At 38.3% G+C, this 23,608-nt stretch overlaps 1 protein-coding gene across 1 annotated transcript in view; it reads right to left on the bottom strand.

The window, feature by feature from the left end:
* cnksr1 (connector enhancer of kinase suppressor of Ras 1) overlaps positions 1–23,201 on the bottom strand; it is a 32,781-nt gene extending 9,580 nt beyond the window's left edge. Inside the window, exons 1-9 of the mRNA XM_042500749.1 lie at positions 22,477–23,201; positions 19,939–20,096; positions 17,088–17,290; positions 16,596–16,680; positions 8,517–8,558; positions 8,308–8,427; positions 4,804–4,863; positions 1,632–1,700; positions 1,294–1,419 (exon numbers count right to left, since the gene is read on the bottom strand). Coding sequence (XP_042356683.1) covers positions 1,294–1,419; positions 1,632–1,700; positions 4,804–4,863; positions 8,308–8,427; positions 8,517–8,558; positions 16,596–16,680; positions 17,088–17,290; positions 19,939–20,096; positions 22,477–22,528 — 915 coding nt within the window. The 5' untranslated portion in view covers positions 22,529–23,201. The remainder of the gene's footprint in view (positions 1–1,293; positions 1,420–1,631; positions 1,701–4,803; positions 4,864–8,307; positions 8,428–8,516; positions 8,559–16,595; positions 16,681–17,087; positions 17,291–19,938; positions 20,097–22,476) is intronic.
* Between the last annotated feature and the right edge of the window lie 407 nt (positions 23,202–23,608).

Below are 23,608 nucleotides of genomic sequence, written 5' to 3'. Positions count from 1 at the left end.
ATTGTGTGTGCAAAATTATCATTTTCCAAGAAAAACTGCTAATTGAGTGTCCAAACTGAAAAAGATTAATCTTTTTGTGAACAGGGCAATCAGCATGTTACTTCTGTGCAGAGTTTCCTGGTGGAACCAGAAACATCTATAGTAGTATTCATGTAACATTTAGTTTTTAAAGGAGACCTATTTATGCTAATTTTCAGGTTCATACTTGTATTTTTGGTTTCTACTTGAGCATATTTACATGCTTTCATGTTTAAAAGACACTTTATTTCCTCATACTGTTTGTGCTTGGAACACCTATATTCACCCTCTGTCTGAGACGTTTTGGTGCCCGTTTTTTTAAGCCCCGCTCCTGAAAAAGCCCAGCCAGCTCTGATTGGTCCGTATGTCCGGGGCTTCCCCATCTGCACTCTCTGTGTCTCTGCACTTTAACTGCAGCTGAGAAATGACTGTAACAGAATATAGTGACGCTTTCTAAAGTGAAAAAAACAGCAATAAAAGCACCTAAACCAAATTATTCGCAACCAGACATGTTTTAGCAGGAAAATGATCTGAAATAAGATATAATGATTTAAAGAAATCTGTCAAGGGCTGACATCTGCTTGTCTCGAAAAAAAGAAACAGTTTTTCATTAAAGTCTAGTCCCGTAAAACGTACTTTTATCGGAAACCATACCCTGATTTTATCTGAGCTGCCTGTCTATTTTTATTGCTATCTTACTGGTTTTAATTCTTATTTATTATCTTGAATTTAGTTTTAAATCTTTTATTGTATTTTGTCTTTTATTTTGGTGACATTGTATGTCAGTTTAGTTTGTTGGATTCTCCCTGTGTTTGGTTTTATTGTAAAGTCACTGTGTTTTAAGCAGTGCTATGTAGATAAAGTTTATTATGACTTTATTGTAATATTCAGAATGGTATGAAGCCTGAGGTTTTTGCTCACAGGAATAACTTTTAGACACCTTTACCTCATTATCTGAAAACACTGGCCACATTTAACATGAACATCCAACATTATAACATTTAAGATATGACCTAAAAAAAGGAAACGCATAATAGTCCCCTTAAGACACTTCATCATGAACCAAAGTGTTAGTCAAGGGGAATTTAACAAGCATCATTATGATCATCACCCTCTAGGTACAATTAATATGAGCATTACAAATTTCCTGGCAAGAAGGGCAACTGAAAACATTTTTCTTCATAAATCACAATATATTCACACTACTAATTTGCTACTTTGAGAAGAAGATGGAGTGATGAGGTGAGTGGAGGAGGAATTGTAATGATCCCCGACCTGTGTGGAGGACAGCTGGTACTGGCTCCTGCGTCGCACCGACCCAGGAATCTTCTTCAGGACCAGAGTCACTCCGTTGGGGTTTTCCCGCAGCTTCTTCACGAGGTTAGCTCTGCTCCAGCCCACCTGACGCAGCAAAACACAATTATTCCACTTTGAAGGTCATTGCTTCAGACACGGAAACACTTTGCAGGAACAGTACACGGGTTTGTCGCAGCCACTGAGCTAAGACAAAGCCTTGGACTGAGACGACCACGCATACACAGTACAATGGAGCAGTGGACATTCAATATACATGCAGACTTGTGTACAAATACTATATATATTGTAACACTCACCACTATCTGGTCATTGACTTGAATCACTTCATCACCGGCCAAAATCTTCAAATAGGCATCAGTTGAAGGCTGCAGCAGGAGAGATAAACAACACAAATAAGAGCTCATGATAAATCATCCCAGCTAAATATAGTTCAGTGCAACTTTTGGTATTTCCTTTTACTTTTAGGGACAAATAATACTCTTAATTTGTACTGAACATTTTGATGTTTTGTGGATGTAGGGGGAGTTGTTTTTTTTTGTATAAGGGCTTACTTTTCAACCCCTGTTACATATACTACAAAATCTGACAATATTTAGGGATTTAGTTTTATTTACTAAATATATACAAAACAGAACTTGCAGAAATCCTGACTCAGTCCAGACACTAAATACCAGACACTCAGTCCAGACACTAAATACATAAAAGTTACTACGCCTTGGAGAGAAGTTTACCAACTTTTTGTGAGTAAACAGTGCCACACCTCTCTGTCAATCAGATTAATTTTTCTTTTTAATATCTTGCAGATAGTCCAGTCAGACTAACTTATATTTTTTATGGCAATTATTTCCCTCAATTTTTTTAAGTAAGACTAACTTGTCAGATTTTACAGTGTATGTGTGCAATATAGACATATATTATTATCATTTGGTTATTTGTGACTTATGACCGCAGAAACTTGATACAGAACATTCACAAAGCTGAACAATAATCCTTACAGTTATTTCTATGATCTGGCAGTCAATAATAACTTTTACAATGTTGTAATAGAAGCTAGAAACAAATGAAGACCCTAAAATACATTCCTCTATGTGTTAAATAAACATCAATATTTGCATCTCAAAAAAGTATATTTTCTGGAAAATAGACTTAAAAACTGTATGTGGTGAAAATAAATGGAAACAACAGACAGAAATGGCTATTTGTGGTTTATCTGGTGAATCAAATGCATGTTAAATCAAGAGAAATCATCTGAAATCTTTTTAATACAACCACAAAGGAATAGCTACCATCGTGTGACAAAACCTGTAAAATTCATATTGTCTTGCAGTATTGCAGTATTGTCACATCGCCCACCCCTAATGTTGTCCTGAGGAAAACCCAAAGGTGATTATTTGAAATGGAACAATGACTTTGTGACACATTCGGTTGACACGTTGCGCATTACATATGAAACATTACGGCACCCACGTTGATATCCTAATTACATGGATACTTTTTCTGTGTGAGGCTGCACAAAGATGCATGCAGGCTGTTCTGTGTGTTTGTGGCCGGTGGTCACGTCTCTTCTTAGCAGCCGGCCGTATTAATGTAAATGCAGTAGCAGGGGAGTCGAGGGTACTTTGCTGTTGACATCATGGAAAAATAACATTTCCATCTTTCTGTCCCACAGGAGAGCTGCCCTTGCACTCATTTTACAAACCCTCCTTATTCTGGCTGACAAATACTCTTCCGTCTTTCCATTGCTCCAGAGTTTATGTTACAAGCTCTTTATCCAACTGATCTTTGGCTTTCTCACAAAATCATGTATCTGTGCTTTCTCTATGGCAAATTTCCTTGAGTTGTTTTCAAATCCATCTTAACAACCAGCTTCTGTAAGTGTTAATTATTCAGAGAGAGAGTCTGTTTGACACTGCTTTTAAACCCATGAAAAAAGTGGACTATTGCACAATTTATCTCCAAATTATAGATAAAGCTGATATAATAGGCTGTGATGTGACATGTACCGCAAGATGTTGCTTTGTTTACAGGCAGTTTGCAGTCAGCAACATTAGGTCCAATCAGCCTCAAGTAGATATTTATAAATGCAAAATATTTTTGCAGCAGAAGGGCTCAGATTGGTCTCAGTTTCAAAGCAGTGAGGCAAAGAAAGATAAGCCAGCAGCTAAAAATAATGTGTCACACAAAAGTACTTCCAAGGGGATTTCTGCCTCGTTCGGGGCTCATGCTTTCATAAAAAATGAATGCCAATTAAAATGTTATATTTTGAGTGTGCAGAGCAGAATTAACTGTATACTGACTTGAAAACAACCGCTAACTGACATTTTATTGTCACAAACATAGAAGAGAGTTAATATCTCCCTTCAGAATGCCTGTTCAAGGCAGAAATTACAGGCAGTCGCATTGCTATTATGTATAAAAGGTACAATTGCAGAATGGGGGCACAGAGTGGCCTCGCCTTTAAGCCACCATCGTAGGTAGAAAAAGCACCAGAATGAAAACTATGTAAATGGAAAGCCGGCAGGACTGCATCATGGGCGGCACAGTTATGATATTTTGACGACGTCTTGCGTGTGCGACCCAAAGCGGGAGATTTAAAAAGTAGATGGTAGCAGTTAACAGCTAAAAGAACAGCAGCCAAAAATATCCGCAAATTGGGAAAACAATGAGATTTGGGAGCTACTTGTACCTCCCTGCAGAGGCCGAGATCATCTGCCATATCACAGCCACAGTAAGTGATAGTTACTGCCATGTTATGCCATTGTTATTGTTTATAATGCGCTGCCAGTGTTACACGTCATACTAGTGGCAGTAACTGTTTTGTTACATGTCATGGCCATCATATTTTTTTTTTTCTTCCACGATGCCAGCTTGCTGTATAAAATCCCAACCTGGAGCGGCATGATGCTTTGGATCTGGGTAAAACTGCAAAGGCTGCGTAACAAAGGACTTCGTAGCGGCCCTATAGCACGATCTCTGTGTAAACAGGACTATTGTCTTTTTGGAAAAAGGTCAAGAAAATTCAAATTGATAATTCTTCTTTAGTTTAGATTTAACTGAAAATATACTTTTAGTTCCTTTTTTTCATGAGTAATCCAGACAGACAAGCGCAACAACAGATCAAAACCTTCCAATACGAGAAGCGAAAACAAGCTATGTTAGTGTTATCTCCTGCAGATATTATGAGACAGACCTGAGTCACAGCTTGTAACCTGTTAGACTCCCACATGCCGGCACAAACAGAATCGGTTCAGATATAAAACAATGTGAGACTCTTTTGAATGTAAGCGGTTTTTCACCCAGCTCTCTGCAAGGAGACAAACTGTAGTTGAAGTTAACCTTTTGGTCTGGAGTTCAAGAGGAGCAGAAGTTTGAGTCAACTGCTCTTCAGAGGATTGGTTAAGAGCACTGAGATGGTTATTAACCCTGTGTGGGTTGAGTCAACAGTGAAAGTAAATCAAAGAGCCTGACCTCAGCAACAGTCCCGGTCACGTAGTGGTTACTGGAACCAGTGGATGTTATCTCAATCCCCTAAGAGAAAAAGAAAGATACATTTCAGAGTGACAAACCTGCATATTTTAGCAACTTTGCAATACAGAGTGTCAATTTTTCACTGAGTCAAAATGAGTCACTATAATGGACACATAAACACTGCTCTATCTTGATACTGTCATCACTGATGGAGTCTGTGGAGATATTGATGTCTGTCTCCAGATGTATTGATTGTTCAGAGTGTAATTACCCTCAGCCGGCTTTGACTGATCTTTTTTGAGTCATAATTGGCGTGGGGAGAACCAACAAATCACACCCCAAAACGCCCACATCACAGGATCAATATGTATCACATGGACGCATAAACATGAATGGATTTAAACTTTGAACTGAAAAGAGCAGAGCCTGAGAAAACATTTCTTTTTATCAATAATAACTTTAAAGATTAATCTGTTAACCTATATGAAGAAAATATCCAGGTTTTCTTGGCTTTACTGGCATTAGCTATGATGCATTACTGTATCAAAGCATTTCAAAAGCGATAAAAACTAAAGGTCTTATTGATAACACTTTTATGTAAACGGATCATTTCTAAAAAATAATGCATCCACAGAGCTTTTAGAAAGATGCAGAATATAAGTAGCGCTTTTCCCCAAAAAAATTACTTTCAAAATTTTGTCGGGTCCAAAAATAAATGTTTTGTTTTTATCTTTGTAAGATATCCAAAAAAAAAAAAAAAAAAAAAGGCTGAGTCTGATGTTAAATGTTCGCCTTCACTCCAGTCAAAATGCCATTAACATACAGTATGTAACTTATAAATAACAACCAATAACCCAATAAACAATGCACATTAAAGTGCTAACACATTACTTTAACCTCTTATATCTAATCTTTACAGGCAAAATATACATGTTTAATAGATGTTTTAAAATTATTATAATGTAGTTGTAAGCAGATATAAATAGAAGCTGGTGTATACACAGATACTGAATGAAAATGTGGTTTAAATATAATTGTTATAATTTGAAACATGGAAGAAATTATAATTGTTGACAAATACTCTACATTTATAAGCATTTAAAAATGTCCTTATAACTGCTTACAACTACATTATAGTCTATCATAAACTATTCATTAAATGTTTATTTAGTGCTTATTAATGTTAATTGGGGGTTATAGTAAAGTACAACAATGTTATTGATACTCTTTATGGATTTTGATGACATCTTTGAAGAAAATCTGCAGGGCTTTGGCAGTGCAGCTGCCTAGAAATAACTTTACAACCACATCATTTCAAAATCATTTCACCTAAGCTGACTGTCAGCTGGTTTTCTCCAAACACAAGGCTTTCTATCCTGGAAACATAAAAACCACCACTTCCTCTGCATTTAACTGCAAACATTTAACAGCAATGCATACGGATATTGGCTGGAGTTTCTATTTTGTAAGTCATGTCCTAACACTGCATGTACAAATCATTATTGACATCTTTGTGATTCAGACCACAGCTGATTTGTGTCAAAGCCTTAAAATGATTTTTCATGTCTCCCTTTGATCTCCACCTTCTCATTTGACTGGAACAACTTTAAATCTGATGAAAATGAAAGAGGACGAAAGGGCTTTTACTCTTAGATCCACATTATGAATGGAGCACATTTTGTACATTCAGTGAATTATAATTCTTCCAGCCCCTCACTTCTCTTTCTTTCTGTCTTTAGTTCTCATTACTTTCAATCAATCAGAGGGCAGACCTCATTATCTCTGATGTGCTCCAATCCATTTCTCTCCGTCAGACGAGGATAATCAAGTTTTGTTCTTAGTTGTTGAGCACATTTGTTAAAATTATTCCGGTCTTGTAGAGAAATTGTGAAAAATTATCCTAAATAGTTTAGCAAAAACCCACTTCTTTAACCCACCTGAAGCCACCCAGAGACAATTATGAGCGGACACAAACTAAATGTATGCCTCAGTATCAGAGGTGATGAAGTGAGGCTAGAAAATTTGCTTTTGAGAGAAAACATTGGAGTTGATTAAGAAGGCCAATCAAACAAGCGAACGAGCACAAGGAAATTGGACCGCTATTATCATCTAACATGGGAGATTTTCACTTAATGAGCTGAATACAAAAAGGGGAGGAAATTGAACATGTGTGTACTTGGAAATAAACCAAAAAAGCACACTAGATTATGTAGATAACAAGCAAAGAAGAGAGCTCTAATTGTTGTACTGGATGTACCAACTGAAGGCTACAGCATTAAGAGAAAAGAGGCAGGAACAGAAAGTTGTTTATGAAAAACTTGCTGACGTGAGAGAGGGTTTGAGAGAATAAAGAGAATAGGAGCGGGTACAGGGAGAACCTTGAGTTAGATGAAAGAAGTGATGAGTGGAACCAGATGATGATGGAAAACTGCAGGCAGAGATGAAGGCAGAGAACGAATACTGAAAATGACAAAGAGAGTGAGAGAAAAAACAAAACACACAGAAGAAGAGGTGATTTTCAAGAAACAGGTGAAGCAATAACATGGTGAGAGGATTTCTGAATTATGGTGATAATGAGATGGTGAGATGCTGCTGAGATGAAACAAACACAAAAAACCCATCCAGGGGTGATCGGGAAAATACAGGGGCAGAAGTCTTTAGAAAGAGTTTAAATACAATAAAAATAGTGAAAAGTCAGCAAAAGTAAAACGGACAGTTTCTAAAACTTTTTCATTTCTCTGTTATAGGAAGATTTAGCATCAGCACACAGTGGCCCACAGTAATTTGTTGTGTTTTTAGTTTAAAATAATTCCTTGCTGAAATATATGACTAGTTGTATTATTTACTTTTATGAATAGTAAATGGTGCATATAGAGATAATAATAGTAAAACAATAATTCATTATCAGAAAGGAAGGACAGGACTGCATATTGAATATCTGTATTTATATCTGTTTTTATGATTGTTTTGTGTCTCTGTGCACATTCACCACCCAAATTTTCCTATTTGGGGTAATAAAGTTCACCTTGATTTTTATTATTTATTAATCTCATAATTGTCTTGATGCATAAAAACACATACACATATTAACACAGTATGGCGATAAAATGTGAATGAAAAGGAATTTTTCTGTGGATGTTTTTATGGGTATATAGATATATCAAATTAATATAAGAATATGCTTTACATGTTCCACATTTTATCGTAACTGTGTGGGACTGGTCTACTGTTGGCCTTGACTTGGTCTCGATATGATCTGGTCTTGGTCGTAATCTGGTCTAAGTTTCGGTGACACTGAAAGTTGACTTTACATACTGCATATTAAATTTCTCATTTCGTTTGTTACATTAACTGTATGCTAAAATTTAAAATACAGTAAAAGTGTTAGCAGTTAATATAATTGATACATTTGCAATTTTCTATTTAGCATAAAACATATTTTTCATTGGTTCCACATTTAATATGGACAAATGGTCAGAGTTGTTGAGAGAAAAAAGGTTTTACCAGCTGATCACCAGGTGAAACAGGCACCAGGTCGACAGTCTCGAGCTGAGCAGTGTGAGTAAGAAGTGTCTCAGGGCTGGAGTTCAGGATCTCATCGCAAACTAACACCAACTGACGGCACTAGAGGATGAAACACACCACCATTTACTATCAACAACAAATTATTGAAATTACTGCTGGTAAAGAGGCAAAAATATAGAAATACCTACCACAGATATGATGTCCTTTTCCTTTTCGTAGACAGTGGTATCCTGTTTGGTGAGTGAAACAGCACAACATGAGTTCCCTTCGAACAGTTTCACAACGCTCAAAATGACACCACAGGAGCCTATAGAGTAATTGATTTGTGGAAATGGGACAATCTAACTCAAAACTCATGTCCTATTTCCTCTTCACAGCGTGAGTCCGGAAGTGAGAGGCCAGAGGCAATGAGGCATCACTCCACACTTTTACTAGTATTTTACGGGCTTTAATCTCAGCAGTGCTCTTGTATAAATGAGAAATAAAAAGACATGAAAGTTGCTCAAAGAAATTTGCAGCACAGAAAGTAGGCAAGTCCTTTCATGGTGTCTAACCCAAAGGCTCACACTAATCCTCCACAACCACACATGCGTGTTAACCACAGGAAGTCAGTGGTCAGTGTCACAGAGTCAGGGGTCTAAAAGGTTTAATCTCTGGTTGGGAGGAAGGTGTTGACAAAGCTCCTACAGACATTAGTTGGGCTGGGAGCTGGAGAAATGAGGAGGCTTTGAATGAAGGAGTATCATGAGTGCTTAAAAGAGAAGAGGTTATATGTTTACACAGCATACTGAACAGATAAATGCCATGTATCACTACAACCTACAGTAAGCTAATTTGCATTGCTTGATGGTGTGATGAGTTACGTAAAGGACTGTAATCCCTGTGAAATGTAACAAGGGATCAACAGTGAACACGGTTGGATTTCTGGGCTAATTAAAGGCTGTGACACAAGGCTGCAGGGAGGGGGACGACTGGGAGAGGTTGCTGGCGGTCACTTCAACCTGTCTGATGAGTGTTTGTTTGTTGTGTGTGTGTGTGTGTGTGTTGTTATACCCCTTGGGAGTTTGAGTGTGGATAGTTGAGAAATGCAGAACCTGCGATATATTGATTTACACCACAACAAACCACTGAAGGTTTTGTATAAACACATAAAGATGTTAAGATCTTTATCTTGATCTCTACTTGAGCTAAGTACTTTTGTCATGGCTCGCTGGCTGTATGCTACAGTGACTGAGTCAGTGAATTAAGTCATTAGGGCTTTATTCACAGCATGAACAGAAAAAATAGAAACTATTTTGCAATAAGATTACACTATCCGAGATTCAACGATCCAGAACTTAAAACAAGTAAAAGAGGCGTAAAGTGGGGGAGCTAATGGTCCCTTTCCATCCACTACTTCCAGCTCCCTTGCTTGGACCACACCTGTCTTTGGACTAAGCCTTAATTGTGATCACAACTACACATCTGTAACGTTTCATGACTGCATCTTGTGCAGTTACGATGCTATTGCATTGTAAATACCTGTCCACAGGCAGAAAGACGCAGAAAAGTACCAAACCTTCTTCTATAGTATCATCTTCTACAATATCGCGCCATTATACCGCCTCACTTTTCTGTATGTAACGTTCAATCCTGGAAAAGGAGGACAGAGTGGTCTCGCCTCTGAGCGTCTTTGTAACATGGAAAGCCTGAAAGTCGTGATCTTGAGTGGCACAGGTGTCATGTTCTGAGCATGTTTTTATGTTTTTAAAACAATAAGATTCTGGAGCAGAGGACGAGATCAGCGGCCATATAACAGAGACGGTAACAACTGACATGTTGATGTTGTTGTTATTCTTTAGAGAGTGCTGCTGATGCATTTATTATATGCCCCGCTAGAGGCGGAAACTTGTGTCATGTATAACTTTTTTTTTTTTTTTAATTTTTATCATTTTATACATTTTTTGTTTGTTTTTTTTTTACGTTATTTTATAACGTTTTTAGTTGTTTACACATTTAACCTCATACGTAAACCTAATGGCGACGCTAGGCTATATAGGAAAAGTCAAAAGTCTCATTAAAATCAGTGGGGTTCATCGTATAATAACTATACATTTTTGAAGCCTTCAGAATTTCATGGCAATCCTTCCAAGGGTTAACACATTACAGGAAATAAAATTGAATGTTGCTATAAAGCAAGATAAGACTGCAGCGGTAGGCCTAATCTACATGCAGACAAGATTCAAAGTTAAAAGTGTGACACTGAAACTGTGGTTTAAAACCAGAACAGAAACTCTGTTATGACTGACCAGATCCACGCTGTGTGATCTAGCAGAGAAGGTGGTGCTGATAGTAGCTGAGTTTCAAATTTGGTTGCCACCTCCCACTATCACTTCTGCTTTCACTTCATCAGTAACACCTCTTTTCTCTGAACATCTCACCATTGCTTTTCAGACAGAAGGTAAATTTACAGCAATTTCCACACCTCTGCTTTCTGTTGTATTTGAAGCCACGCCACAGGACGCTTCCCCACAACAGTACAACATGTTCTGCATTTCTTTTTAGCAGGAAATGGCACATTAATGTGTGTGAGGTGGGCGATGGGTACACTTCTGCCCTGGTACATATGCTTATAACCACAACTACATGCACATATAATCACTTTCTGGTTTAACTGAAGCTATTAAAGTCAAAACAACCGAGAGTGTGAAAACATCTGTTACACTTATATCTGTTTTAAAGTGCACATACAATTACAGATTGTTTACACACACGCACACACACACACACACACACACACATGGATATGAAGCATATGATGCCTTTAGTCACAGTGTTTCATTGCTGAGACAGAAGAGGAGAGGAAATGAAATGAGTGCATGAGAAGAGGAGCTGTGGGTTGGATGTTTAGTCTCTGACAGCCTCCAGCAGCTCATGCTCCCTATTTATTTTTTTCCTCAATAAGATATTAACTAAAATACTTGAAAACAGCTGCTACTGTTTTTAAAGGGATGACTCAGGTTTTGCAACACAAGATGTAAAAACATGTCACATATGCTACAGAACAAAACCCATGCAAATCTGGCCTTTAACCAAAATATGACAATTATAAATACAAATTCTTATTATACAGTCAAGATATAAACAGTATTTCATTGTTTGGAGCTTTATGAGCAGGTCTGTGCCAAAAGAACGGCCCAAAAGTTTATAACACAGACCAAAATTCAAGATTGACCTTTTATTCCGCTTCATTGTCGCGACAGTAGTTACATATTAGCCACAATTGCACTGCATACCGTCAATAAATGGCAGACAGTTCTATGTAGAATTTGCTGCAGATTCAAGATTCAAGCTATCATAATAATAACTCTGAGAGAAAAAAAGAAATATTTCCCTCTTTAGTTAGACAACAGCAATTTGCAGCATTGTCATAAAAGGTGAATAGTATTAATTTCATTGTTTCCTGCTTGACTGTAAAGTAACATGCATCACTTTTTGATAAGAACAAAGGTGTTGTGTTGTGTTGTGTTGTGTTGTGTTGTGTTGTGTTGTGTTGTGTTGTGTTGTGTTGTGTTGTTGTGAAGGCTGGTATGTGGCTTGATCAGGCGATGAGCTAACTTTACAGCAGCGTTCTGTGCCTGAAAGCTGTTCTCTCTGTCTCTCTCTCTCTAGTTGTCTAGGAAACAAAGACAAGCTATTACGTGGGTGTAACAATCTGAAAGAAAAAAGTGGACGAGAAGAATGCACGCAGGCATGCATGGACACACATGTACAAAAAGGCTATAACTATGACACAAAGATGCAAGGCAGACAGTTGATTTAACACTAATAACTTCTTTGTGTTATAAATCAAGTGTTGTCAAGCTCTGCCATGTTCTGTCTGAATCTGCCTGGATGTTTACACACTTGGATTTGCACAACTGGGTATTTCCTATGTGCCACCAGGTCACAGACTTGCTATAAAAAGACTGGGGGTAGATCTCCTTTACACCTGCTCCTTATCTTTCCATCCAAATCTTACTACCCCGTACATGCTCTCTTCTTGCCTTTATTCACTTCTCTCAGCACCATAAATAATAAGTTATAGCTATTACTTCTGATGCCTTTTCTTTTCTTTTTTTTTTTCAAGCTTTAAAAAAGTCCTCCCATAGCAGAGATGTTGATCATTGCTAATAAAATAACAAAAGAGCATATTTCAGAATGCTGTGTTCTGTTATGATATCTTTTTGGTCAAAGAAAAGCATTACATAATCAAAATATCACCTTTAAAACAAGCAGTCCTAGTTCTGCAAATGTAAGTTTAACATTAAAATTACTTATTATATTTTCAGGTGAGTTAGAGACAAATTTTTGAGACAACTGTACTGACATACCTTAACGTAATGCTTCAAAATTCATTTTTGCTCCAAAATCCAAGATCACAGTTCACAGAGTCCTCTTTTTTCTTCCCTCTCTCTCTTTCTCTCTCCTAGACTTTGCTTGCTGTTCATCTGGTTCAAAGCAGACTGAGTGTGTGTGTGGTTGTGTGCCCTGCGACTTGACAACTCCACTGTGGGATCCCAAAAACACCAGCTGACTAACTGACCTTGATCGCCCTCGGGGTGTGAAAACACACGCAGACAAGCAGGAAATAAGAGTCCTTTCTTTGGTGTGAAGGATGTGGTGTAGCCTCTGTGGAAGCAGTTCCCCAGAAAATGACGTCATGATTAAGCTGTGGCCTCCTGAAACACGTCAAAAATCTCACAGGAGTAGCATGACACCAGCCTCATTTAGCCAGGGGCACATTTTATGACCAATGCACCATGACCATGCTTGTCTGTCTGTGTGTAATGGTCAATGCTTCACTGCTGATGTTAAAGGGACACACGCACGAGCTTATGTAATGTGACACAGTTGCAGAGAACATGAACAATACAAGCCTGTATGTTTATAATGCTATGATGACAGCTAATATGATATGAACTCACAATTTCTCCTGTCTGTTAAACAGGTGTGAGGGCTTCTCAGCTGTCCAAAACTGACCTTTTAGCTCACCTGCCCAGGCTGTGTGAATAATGACACAGCATGTGCTTAAACACATACTGTGCAGGTTTTACATGTATTAGGCCTATACCCTACTCAGAATTATGTTAGTCAAATTGGATTTAGATATTCTATATGAATATTCAGGTATTTATTTCTTTTTTTTTCATATATAGATTGAATGGAGTTTGTTCAGGGTGACAACGGCATTCATGTAATATGGTAAACAAACCAAGTTAGCCCTCTGAGCTACAGCTTGCTAATTACACTCATGATTGGAAATGTGCACAGTATTTTAGACTGTGTATTAAATTGCTGTGAGCTGTAAATTCATAAATTCTAAGCCGCTGACAGATGATAATGTTGTCTTGGTGCTGACCCCAAAAAGCATCTCTTCCTCAAGGCAGCTGCCTCTGTCTGTCTCAGATTCATCCTGAGTCTGGCCATAGATGTATAAAAAGAATTGGATATAATACAGCATCAGAGGCAGGGCCCTAGTCATTCCTATGAAGTTGCTCAGTGGCGCATCAAGAAAATAAAGTTTGACTTTTGTATATAAAATCACCGGGATCATCCACTCTGCCTCCGCATCTTTAGGTCCAAACAGAGACTTTTTGCCGGCCGAGCAGTTAGCTTCAAGTTAAGTGCTCCTTTAAACTTTAATGGGAATAAAATGATTAAATTGTGCAGCTTCTAGACTTTCAAAATGTTACCGCATCAAAAGGATTAAATCCTCACAGTTGAGTCATTTTGTAGGGGTTGTGGTGCTCAAAAAATGTGTTAATTGATTTACAGATGTCTCTTTAACCATTTAAGTCTATGGAAAAAGGTCTTTTTGGGCCTACTGGCATAACCTGATGGGCCTATTCCACAGTTTGGCCACTCTGTCAAATTGGCTTTAAAGCCCAGTGCTGTTAGGTCTTGGGTCTGGGTCTGCAGTGCGCCTCTAGGTGCCGAAACATCCCCACTTCATGACTAAGCGGCCTCTGACTGATGATTCATATCTTCCACTTTCAGAAGGCAGCCGTAATGAGGTATGAAATTACAATATCTATTTTCAGTGTGTTTTTGTGAATGGAATTAGCTGCTGTTTGGTAATTTTAAACTCATTCACTGGGTGAAGACAATGGAAGTCCACAAAATGGGCCAAACTGTTTTCTATTGAGTGATTCACAAACCTGAACTCTCAGTACAAAATGACTTACCTTTAAAACACCTGCACACACAAACTCACAAGTGCACACTGAAGCTCAAAAACAGGAACTGAGTGAACAATCGCCAGATGTTACCAACGAATGATCAACCTCCGAGAGGCACCAACAATAAAAGCATGAGGGCTTTAACTTACTAATCACTCACTCTGTGCCAGGCCAACAATGAATGAAAACAACAGTCAACAGGCCCAAATCTGATTCACGTTGTAGCTGCAAAAACATCCTATCAATGTCAACAAGCTCTATAAATTTCTGAAATCAATACTTCCTTCCTGCCCCTCTGGTCTATAAGAATAATGTTACTGTTACTGTACACCAACACACAGAATGCAACCCTCATTTATCCCATGCTGAATCTGGTTCAGACCAATCTTTTATGCTTGGTAGAGATCTCACACATAAACCCCTTAAAGAAAAAAGAGCATTGAAAAAAAAGCAGCACAATGGTTTTCAACTTTAAATTATAACCGAAAAGCTAGAAACAGTGATGTATATAAGTGTAGGCTTGACCCATTGTAAGCACTCAAACAAAGCGCAAAAGCAGCAAAAGAAGCATCACCTTGAGGGGAATTATCCAATCAGCGAGGTGAGAACTGTACCTGTCGTGCTGGGCAGGCGTCCAAAGCTGGATATAGAGGGCTATATATAAACTCCTCTAAATACTGAGCCTCCTCTTTCACCTACAGCTCCTCTGCACCTCTGACTGCCTCCTTACCTCTCTCTCTCTGATTATCTCTCATTCTGTCTCTTCTTTTTGTCTTCTTCTCTGCTTCCTTGCTGTCAGGCTATTTATCTCCTAGTCACCACCTTTCACAGTTAATAGCTCTCTGTGCCTGTTGCTCTCTGCTGTTCATTCAGCGACATGCGCTCCCCCAGGAGTCAGAAGTCATTTAACAGTCGGTGCAATCCCTCCCTAAGTCTCCTCCTCCTTTCTCTGCCTTCCCCTTTGCTTCCCGCTCTGCCCTTCCCTCCCTCACTCCTGCCCTCCCTTAGGCCCTACAACATATCCAGGCCTGTCCGTGTTGTTACCTGTGAACTCTTTTTACTCACTTTTCATCCAGATATACATTTTCCTTCTCCTCCAATTTCTTTCACACATTTCACATTACTGTGAAGGAGTAAACCCAAACAAAATCCAGCCCTCCCTTGTGGCAGTAGACCTAAGCTTCTTCAAGGTACAGCCGCCTGCAAATATGCCAGGAATGTAAAGATAAAGAATTCATTACTTGAGCTAAGCCGAAGAGCAGGGAATGTGTTTGAGCCTCTGTTTTTCTTGCAGGGGCTGATTAGTTAGTTCCTCTATGAGAGTTTAGTATGCACGACAATACCATTAGAAACATGGTGATCTATGTGCGCTTCCTCTTCAGATAAAACACCCCATGCTTTTATGAACACGTGTGCAATAACATGACTAAAGAGGTCTCTTCCTCTCCAAGGCAAACAAACTGGGTGATCAAAACCAGTAAAAACACTGAAAAAAAAAAACAGTTTTACATTCCCTGATGCTATCTGGCTTGTTGCAAAATATGGCTTCTAGCCCAGCTTTTGCTAATGTGTACTCACCTTTCTAATCTGGACATTCAGGAGGTTTTAACCAGGAGCTGAATTATCCACAGAGGTCTCTGCCTCTCCAAAACAACCCAGTGATTGAGGCCAGTAAAAACACTCAATTAAGTGGTTTACGTTAAAAGAAAAATATTTTAATTACAGTGGCCAACGAAAAAATTTGAAAACCTGATTGGGCCTTGCCAGTGTTTGATTTGTCCATTCTGGGCCACTGTAGAAATATGGTGGTGCAAAATGGTTATCATTGTCGACGAGGACCCACTCCCTATATATATATATATATATATACATATATATATATATATATACACATATATATATACATATATATAAATGGCTCATTCTAAGGCAACAAAAAAACAGCAATTCTTTTTTTCAAGTGATTCTTCACTAAAGAAATCACACTTATTATATTACATACCATTTCTGACAATAAGTCCCCCTAAATCCTACACACTGGACCTTTAAAGCCATAAATGGACCAACCTTGTGGACGATGTCTCCCAGCTCTCTGCAGTAGCTGAATATGTTCTTGCTGGCTGTGTATCCCCTGAGCTGAGAAAACTGATACCTGTAAAGACAGGGATTATATTTTAAAACATTCCTGGGTGGAACCTGGAAGGATTTACTGCAAGCGAGAACAGTGATTTAATTTCATACAAGTAATGAAGAGGAGCAAAGACAAATTAAAGATCTTATTAAGTCGCACAAAGAGAAAATGAAAGCGAGCAAACAGAGAGGGATGAACTTAAAAGCTATCAAGTTTCTTTACAAGGAACAACAGGTAAACAGCAACTCAATGCATACACTAAAGTTATTTTAACTCACAGCTATCCTTTTTACATAAAACAGCAAAAAACTGCAGCTTTTTTTATAAGACACAGCAGAGAACATTTTCTGGGTGAAAAATAACTGCAGAATAAAATAGAATTTGGAGTACTGTATATATAACTGTTAGATAACTCCCTCTCTACAAACCTGTTGAGCAGAGAGAAGAGTCCTTTGGCAGAGGTGATGAGCTCCACAACAACCTGCAGAATGCCGACAGGCAGCTTGGTGGCGCTGCGTCCATCGTAGCTGTTGAGGCGCCAGCGGCCCTGGATGCCCATCTGGAGGGTGTGGGCAACTGCACGCATCTTCTCTGTCAGACCACGTAGGTTCTCCCCACCTATACCATACGTCTGTAGAGCACACACACACACACATGCACACACACACATGCACATACAATATAGGTGGTTAAAGGTCTCTTCTACTCCTCAAATATTCATTCAGTGGTACAAATAATCTGTAATGTAGAATGCATTATTTACCCTTCTTAAAACACTGTTTCTGTTGTTTAAGAGGCTTTTCATATACTGTGATTGCAAAATCCCTTGTTCAGCTCTGGTCGGGGATTTACTGTGTGTTGTATGTCAATCCTTCTCACTCCCCCCTCATTTACCCTAACCTCTCTACAGTCCACTTTTGAACAAAGTTTTGTGCGTTTTTTAAATTAAAGGCAGGGAAAGAAGTCAAGACTCTAGCTGCAATATATATTGAGCACTTTTTTCTCTCTTTAAGTAAAAGCTGAGTGAAAGCCACGCTTCTGAAACAACTTACAGTTTTTCTTGATGTAAAGCATTCTGGACTTCTGTTTGTGTTGCTTTCTCTTCTGAGATGAATTTATTTCTTTTTAAGAAATGTAAAAAATGTGCATGTTGAAACATGTAATTGCTGCTCTGATGGCAAGACATAAAACATTGACATTTATTACCAATGCCAGTAGGTCAAATAGTTTCAGCTATTGAACTAAATTACAATTAATTTAGGAAAAAAAATGACATGGTGGTAGTCAAAATTCTCTCACACGGTATATGATTTTATGTGAAATCTATTAAGAAACGCTTGGCTAACCCAGCAAATAGCTATGGAAGCTCATCTTTGCCATTTTGATAAAAAAATTTTAAAGATGCTGGAAGTCATTATAATAAGAAACGTTTTCATAATAAAATCTTTAAAATAACATTAATACATTACTTTAAGAGTAACTTGTTATTTTGAGACACTAAGACATTTTTTGAGAATAGCGAGTCACTATTTTGAGTTTTTCCTTATTTTCTAGTTTGAGAAAGCTTCTCATTCAGACATATTAAGTTCCTCCGTATTTAAACAAAGTTTCTCATTTAGACATAACAACTATTTATTTTTAGTAAAGTTTCTTATTCATTAGAGATACCAAGTTACTATGTTGTTCATTATAAAGACTTCCAAGATGTTTTTTCACACTTGCAGAAACAGGCTTCCATAAATACCTGATAAATCAATGTAAACAGTAGGCCTATATATAATCTATCATGTCATCATAAAGTTGATATTTTTTGACTCAATATCCAAAAACAGGCAGCGGTTTTGTTACGTTACATTGAGAGGAGGTTCTTATTTACACGAATGAAGGCAACTAAATCTCAGTATAATACATATCACACAATACAAATCAACCAGAGCCAGCTCACCTAACTGTCGCAAGGGATAAACAGAACAACACCGAGCCTCTCTCTCTGTCATCACAATTTTCTATCTGGCAGTGAGAGAAATGATTCTTCACAGCCACTGTAGAAGAAGCAGGTTATTGTTGTGACCCACTCAGCGGTGGTCAAGAGGTTCGGACCGCTCAGGCTTTGTTGTCACACATCAACCAGCCGGAACAATCGTCCGTCATCGAGTGCCCATGAATCTTTCATGGCCTTGTCTGCATTGTAGCTGTTAATTATGTAACTGTGAGTGTGTTTGGTCTGTTCCATGTGAGCGTCTGATGCTTGTTATTATGAATGAGCGCAGTGTTAACGCTTCACGGAGCATCAAGACAGGGAGGCAGAGAGGCACACACACACATATACACACTGTACTCAAGGTAAAAATTGAAACTGTACATCTGTGTTGAGGTTCTAATCTTGTCTTGTTGAACAAGTTCACACAAGTGCACTTATGTGAAGCTTTTACTACAGGGAGACTTTACGCACACACTCATTCATATACGCAGACTTTGGGTTAATGACTATTTCAATCTGTATTACAGTCACTTCAACAAATTGACAACAAGCAGTTTTAGCAGCCTGAGCTTTAGCCTAATGTTCACAGACTGTTACAGCACCAGAGCTGGAGTCTTGCCTGATACTGTCCGGCTCAATTAGTCCTTCCAATGAAACAAAGGCCATTCTGGAAACACACCAACACCCCCACACACACCAACACGACTATTTAAGTGTCCTTAAACTCCCTCTCAAAATTGGACAGGGAGGAAAATTAATTAGGCAGCAGAAACAAAAACGGAGAATCAAAGGGGAGGTGGAAGTGTTTTCTTTTTTAACCGACTACAAACTTTCCCAGAAATTTGCATCTGAAGTATCAGACGCAAGCTTTGTATTCCAAATCTGTGTTGGTTGCAGTTTAAGCATGACAAGCCCTTTGATGTTAACAAGAAAAATAACTATTTTACTATGGCACAATGATGCAATGAAGTCAAACTTGCTGCATGTTGCTAAAAGCCCTGAGTGCACTTCAGTGAGACGGGACTTGTATGGCAATGAGAGCAGTTGTGTATTCTGGCTGGATTTGCAAGAGATTGTCCAATAACTGCTGGTTTCGCTGTTCAAACAAGAGAATGGGCTAAATCAACAAGATCTCTGTGCTTTAATATCAGAACATACACACCACCAAAACAAGACGACTCCTCTATAAATGTCACGGCTCTTCTCGCACGCTACAGGAACAACACACCAACCCTGGATACACAGAGCACTGCTATGGACACAAACTGTACACAAACTGTCACAGCAGTCTCCCTCACCAGAGAGCACAGCTTCTCCACAGCCTCTAGTATGAGCTCCTGGTGTCCAATTTTATGTACTCCCAACTTGTCCAGGTCCTGAGAGGTCAGCTGGAGCAGATCCAGACCCGACAAACGCCACTCTGACACCGGGTACTGATGCAGGGGGGCATCCAAACCTGGCAGCAGGACACAAAAAGCACATTCACTGAAAGCTTAAACATGCAGTGCACAAGTATTATTTGGAAACACTCAAAGTCATAAAGTGACATGCATGAACAGGCACATACATGTTGAGGGAGCGTGGACTAACAGAAAAACAGCACAGCTGCTGGTGTCCTGAGTTAAGTATGGAGCATGGGAAAATATTTCTGCTGCACACGTTGGGCTATTAGGTTTGAATAAGTCCATGAAACAAGTTATTTCTAGAAATTCCTTGCAAAATAGATAATAAACTATTTAATGATGATGTTATAATATTAACATCATGCATCAGCTGTGCAAGTATTTTAAGTTATAACTTAGTAACTAAAACCTCTTCAAAATAAAAGCACAATTGGGCTTAATTCACTGTCTTCATGTGTTATTACATGTCATGGAAGTATGGAGGGGTTATAAGACAATGGGGCCCCAGGGCATAGGTATGCAAAAAGCCCCACGCCTCTCCTGTGTCTCTTTATAGTCATAATTTGTTTCTTTGTGGTTGTTTTGTGTCTCTTTACAGTAATTTTGTAACTTTTGTGGTCATTTTGTGTCTCTATGTGGTCAAAAAAGTGTCTCTTTAAGGTGAATTTGTGTTGTTTTTTGGTCATAACGCATCTCTTTGTAGCTGTTTTGTGTCTCTTTACAGTAATTTTGTGTATTTTGTGGTCATTTTGTGTCTCTGTGTAGTTCTTCCCATTTTGTAGTTATTTTGTGTGTCCTTGCAGTCCCTTTGCATCTCTGTTGTCTTTTTGAATCTGTTCTCGGTCTGTGTGTGTTAAGTTAATTGACAGTTTTGAGGTCAAGGGCCCCTTTTTTGGCCTCCTGGGCCTGTGTCTGGTTGGCTCGTTCAGTATTCCATCCATGCATAGATATAGTCAATAGGTGAAAAATAGCAAAACTACACTATATTAATACTCATTCTCCAGTTAAATTCTCCATTCAACAAAAAGCTACTCATGTAAAAGTATCAACTAAAGAATTTACATAAAGGTCCTGTGTGTAGGGTATTAGTGACGTTTAGCTGTGAGGTTGCAGAACTGAAACTTCTCCTGTGTGCCAACTGTGTAAAACTACTGTGGCCAGCATGAAAACAGGAGTAGCTATACCTGTCTGCAAGTGTCTGATATGTCTGTTCTTGGCCATTTCAGAATCAACATGGCCTACTCTGCGTAAGAAGATCTGCTACTCATGTAGATATCAACATCTCATTCTAAGTTAGCTTATTCTTATTTTTGTGTGATGATAAACTAATGAAAACATAATTATGAATGTTGTATACCATTTCTGCCTATAAATGACCCCAAATCCTAAACACTAGGCCTTTAAAGTATCAAAAGTATAAATAAAAGTAGTCATTATGCAGAATGCCCCCAGTCAGTATTGTTTGGTTTTTTTTTTGATAATTATTATTGATTATTATATTAATATGCAAGTCACGATTTAACATTGTACTTGGTTATGCTGGAACTAATTGTAACTATTTCATGTAGTGTTGGGTACTTTAGTTTGTAACAAGGCATTATATTTGTATACTGTCATGTGATTTGCTAGTAAAATCTGGAAATGTATGCAAATCAATGCATATTTCATTAATTAATGGCTTATTTTCATATTCAAATTAGAATTTCAGAAAACTCAGTATTCTAAGTATACTAAGTATTCAACTGATAAAATTTCATGGTGATATCTATTAATTCAAAACATACCCTACTCCCCTTAACTAGTAATTACAGCAAAAAAAGGTTATGTATAAAAAGTATAATACATCAATCTGAACTTTACTTTAAATTTAATGTTATATGAAAGGGACATATATTGTAGACAGAAAATAGCATAACATTTACGCAATGCGATGTATAAGGTGTAGGCCTAAAGTTGCATCAAAACTACTTAAGTTGTGTAATTGTACTTAGTTACTAGTTTCCAGCACTTGTAATACATGTGTTATAGGCCAATATTCTATAGGCTGTTGGTTATAGAATTGCATTTTTTCCTTTGAAACAGCTTACAGAGTTTCCATAGTCTCCCTCTGGGCGACAGGAGACATAAATTCATCAGCCCAGTGAACGAAACATTTCCCAGAGTCAGCAAACACAGGCATGGATACGGTTTCTGACAAAACCACCTGAGTTGTTGTCACAGATGAGAATTACACTGTTGTGGCTTCTCTCTCACACACACAAACACACACACACACACACACACACAGGCCACTTCCTCATTCCACCTCCACCTTTCACTTCCAAGAGGATTTGCGTGACGCTTCTATTTCTGACTTTACCGTCCGAGCCAAAGTACCTGTGAGGCGATCAGGGCGTGAAAAACTCACGAAAAGACACGCAATATGTTCCTCACCTTGGAGCCACTCGCCGACTCTCTCCTCGCTCCACGACGTTATAGGCTCCATGCTCGGAGTCCTGCTGCAGTCGCTCGTTCAGTTTCAGGCCGTCCTGGCTGATTTCTACCTCTATGGGCTGCTGGAAGAAGGAAAAGTAGATCCCGATTTGGACTCGGACGATGACGAATGGCACTCCCTCGCACAGGTACAGGTAAGAGTCCCCCCGCTATCAGCCAATAGTACGGAACTGTCAGGCTCGACCAGGAGCAAAGACCCCTCCCTCCTACCCCCCCTCCCACCTCCTTACCTGGAGGGAGAATGAGTGTGTGTGAAAGGTGCTGCAGCTTTAAGGATTCATAACTTCCCTCATAGTTGTAGTTTCATGCACAATCACGTCATACGCACAGAAAAGGCGCACGGCCTCATGTAATACACAGCAGTGTGTGGAAACAATACCAGCAACACCTGTGCGGCAGGTTAATGTAATCCACTACCAGTGGCGGACGGTAATGAGGTACATTTACTCAAGTACTGTGCTTAAATAAAGTTATGAAGTAAAGAGTGTCCGTTCTTAACTTGAGTATGATAATTTTAACTACACTTGAACTACACTCCACCACACCTTGAAAGACAAATGTACTTTTGACTTATATTTGCTTTGAAGTCAGCTGATGATTTTCTTTTCTTTGCTGAAGTGAAAAAATCCAACAAAGTTCACTTTCTGATTTAAAAAAATAATTAATTCCCCCCAAATTAAACATTGTCTGAAAGTTATTTTTGGTTGTTCGAGTTGATTGATAAAACTACAGGTGCATAACTGGGATATCACAGGTGTATAACTGTTATTTTATTTTTATGTTGTTTTATTTTATTATTTTATTATTTTAATTATTTATCTATTTATTTTTTAAGCAGATTATACTGTTTGACAGAGAAGGCTTTGGTTGAAGAATAAGAAGAATTGAATGAAATTATTAATTAATTAACTTGAATTAAGACTTGACGTAAAAAATTAATAAAAAGAAAACAAAAAGAAAATGACAATGGTGGTCATTTTGTCAATTTGTGTTCCAATGGCTATTTCATTTGGCATCATATTCAACAAGCTTTTCATTCTGCGGGTTCGACAAGTAAGTCAGGGCCTTCAGT

The sequence above is a fragment of the Plectropomus leopardus genome, chromosome 14 (assembly GCF_008729295.1).
Source record: "Plectropomus leopardus isolate mb chromosome 14, YSFRI_Pleo_2.0, whole genome shotgun sequence".
NCBI classification, from domain to species: Eukaryota; Metazoa; Chordata; class Actinopteri; order Perciformes; family Serranidae; genus Plectropomus; species Plectropomus leopardus.
The sequence above is the reverse complement of the archived record's forward strand: the minus strand, read 5'-3'. Positions and strand labels throughout refer to the sequence as shown.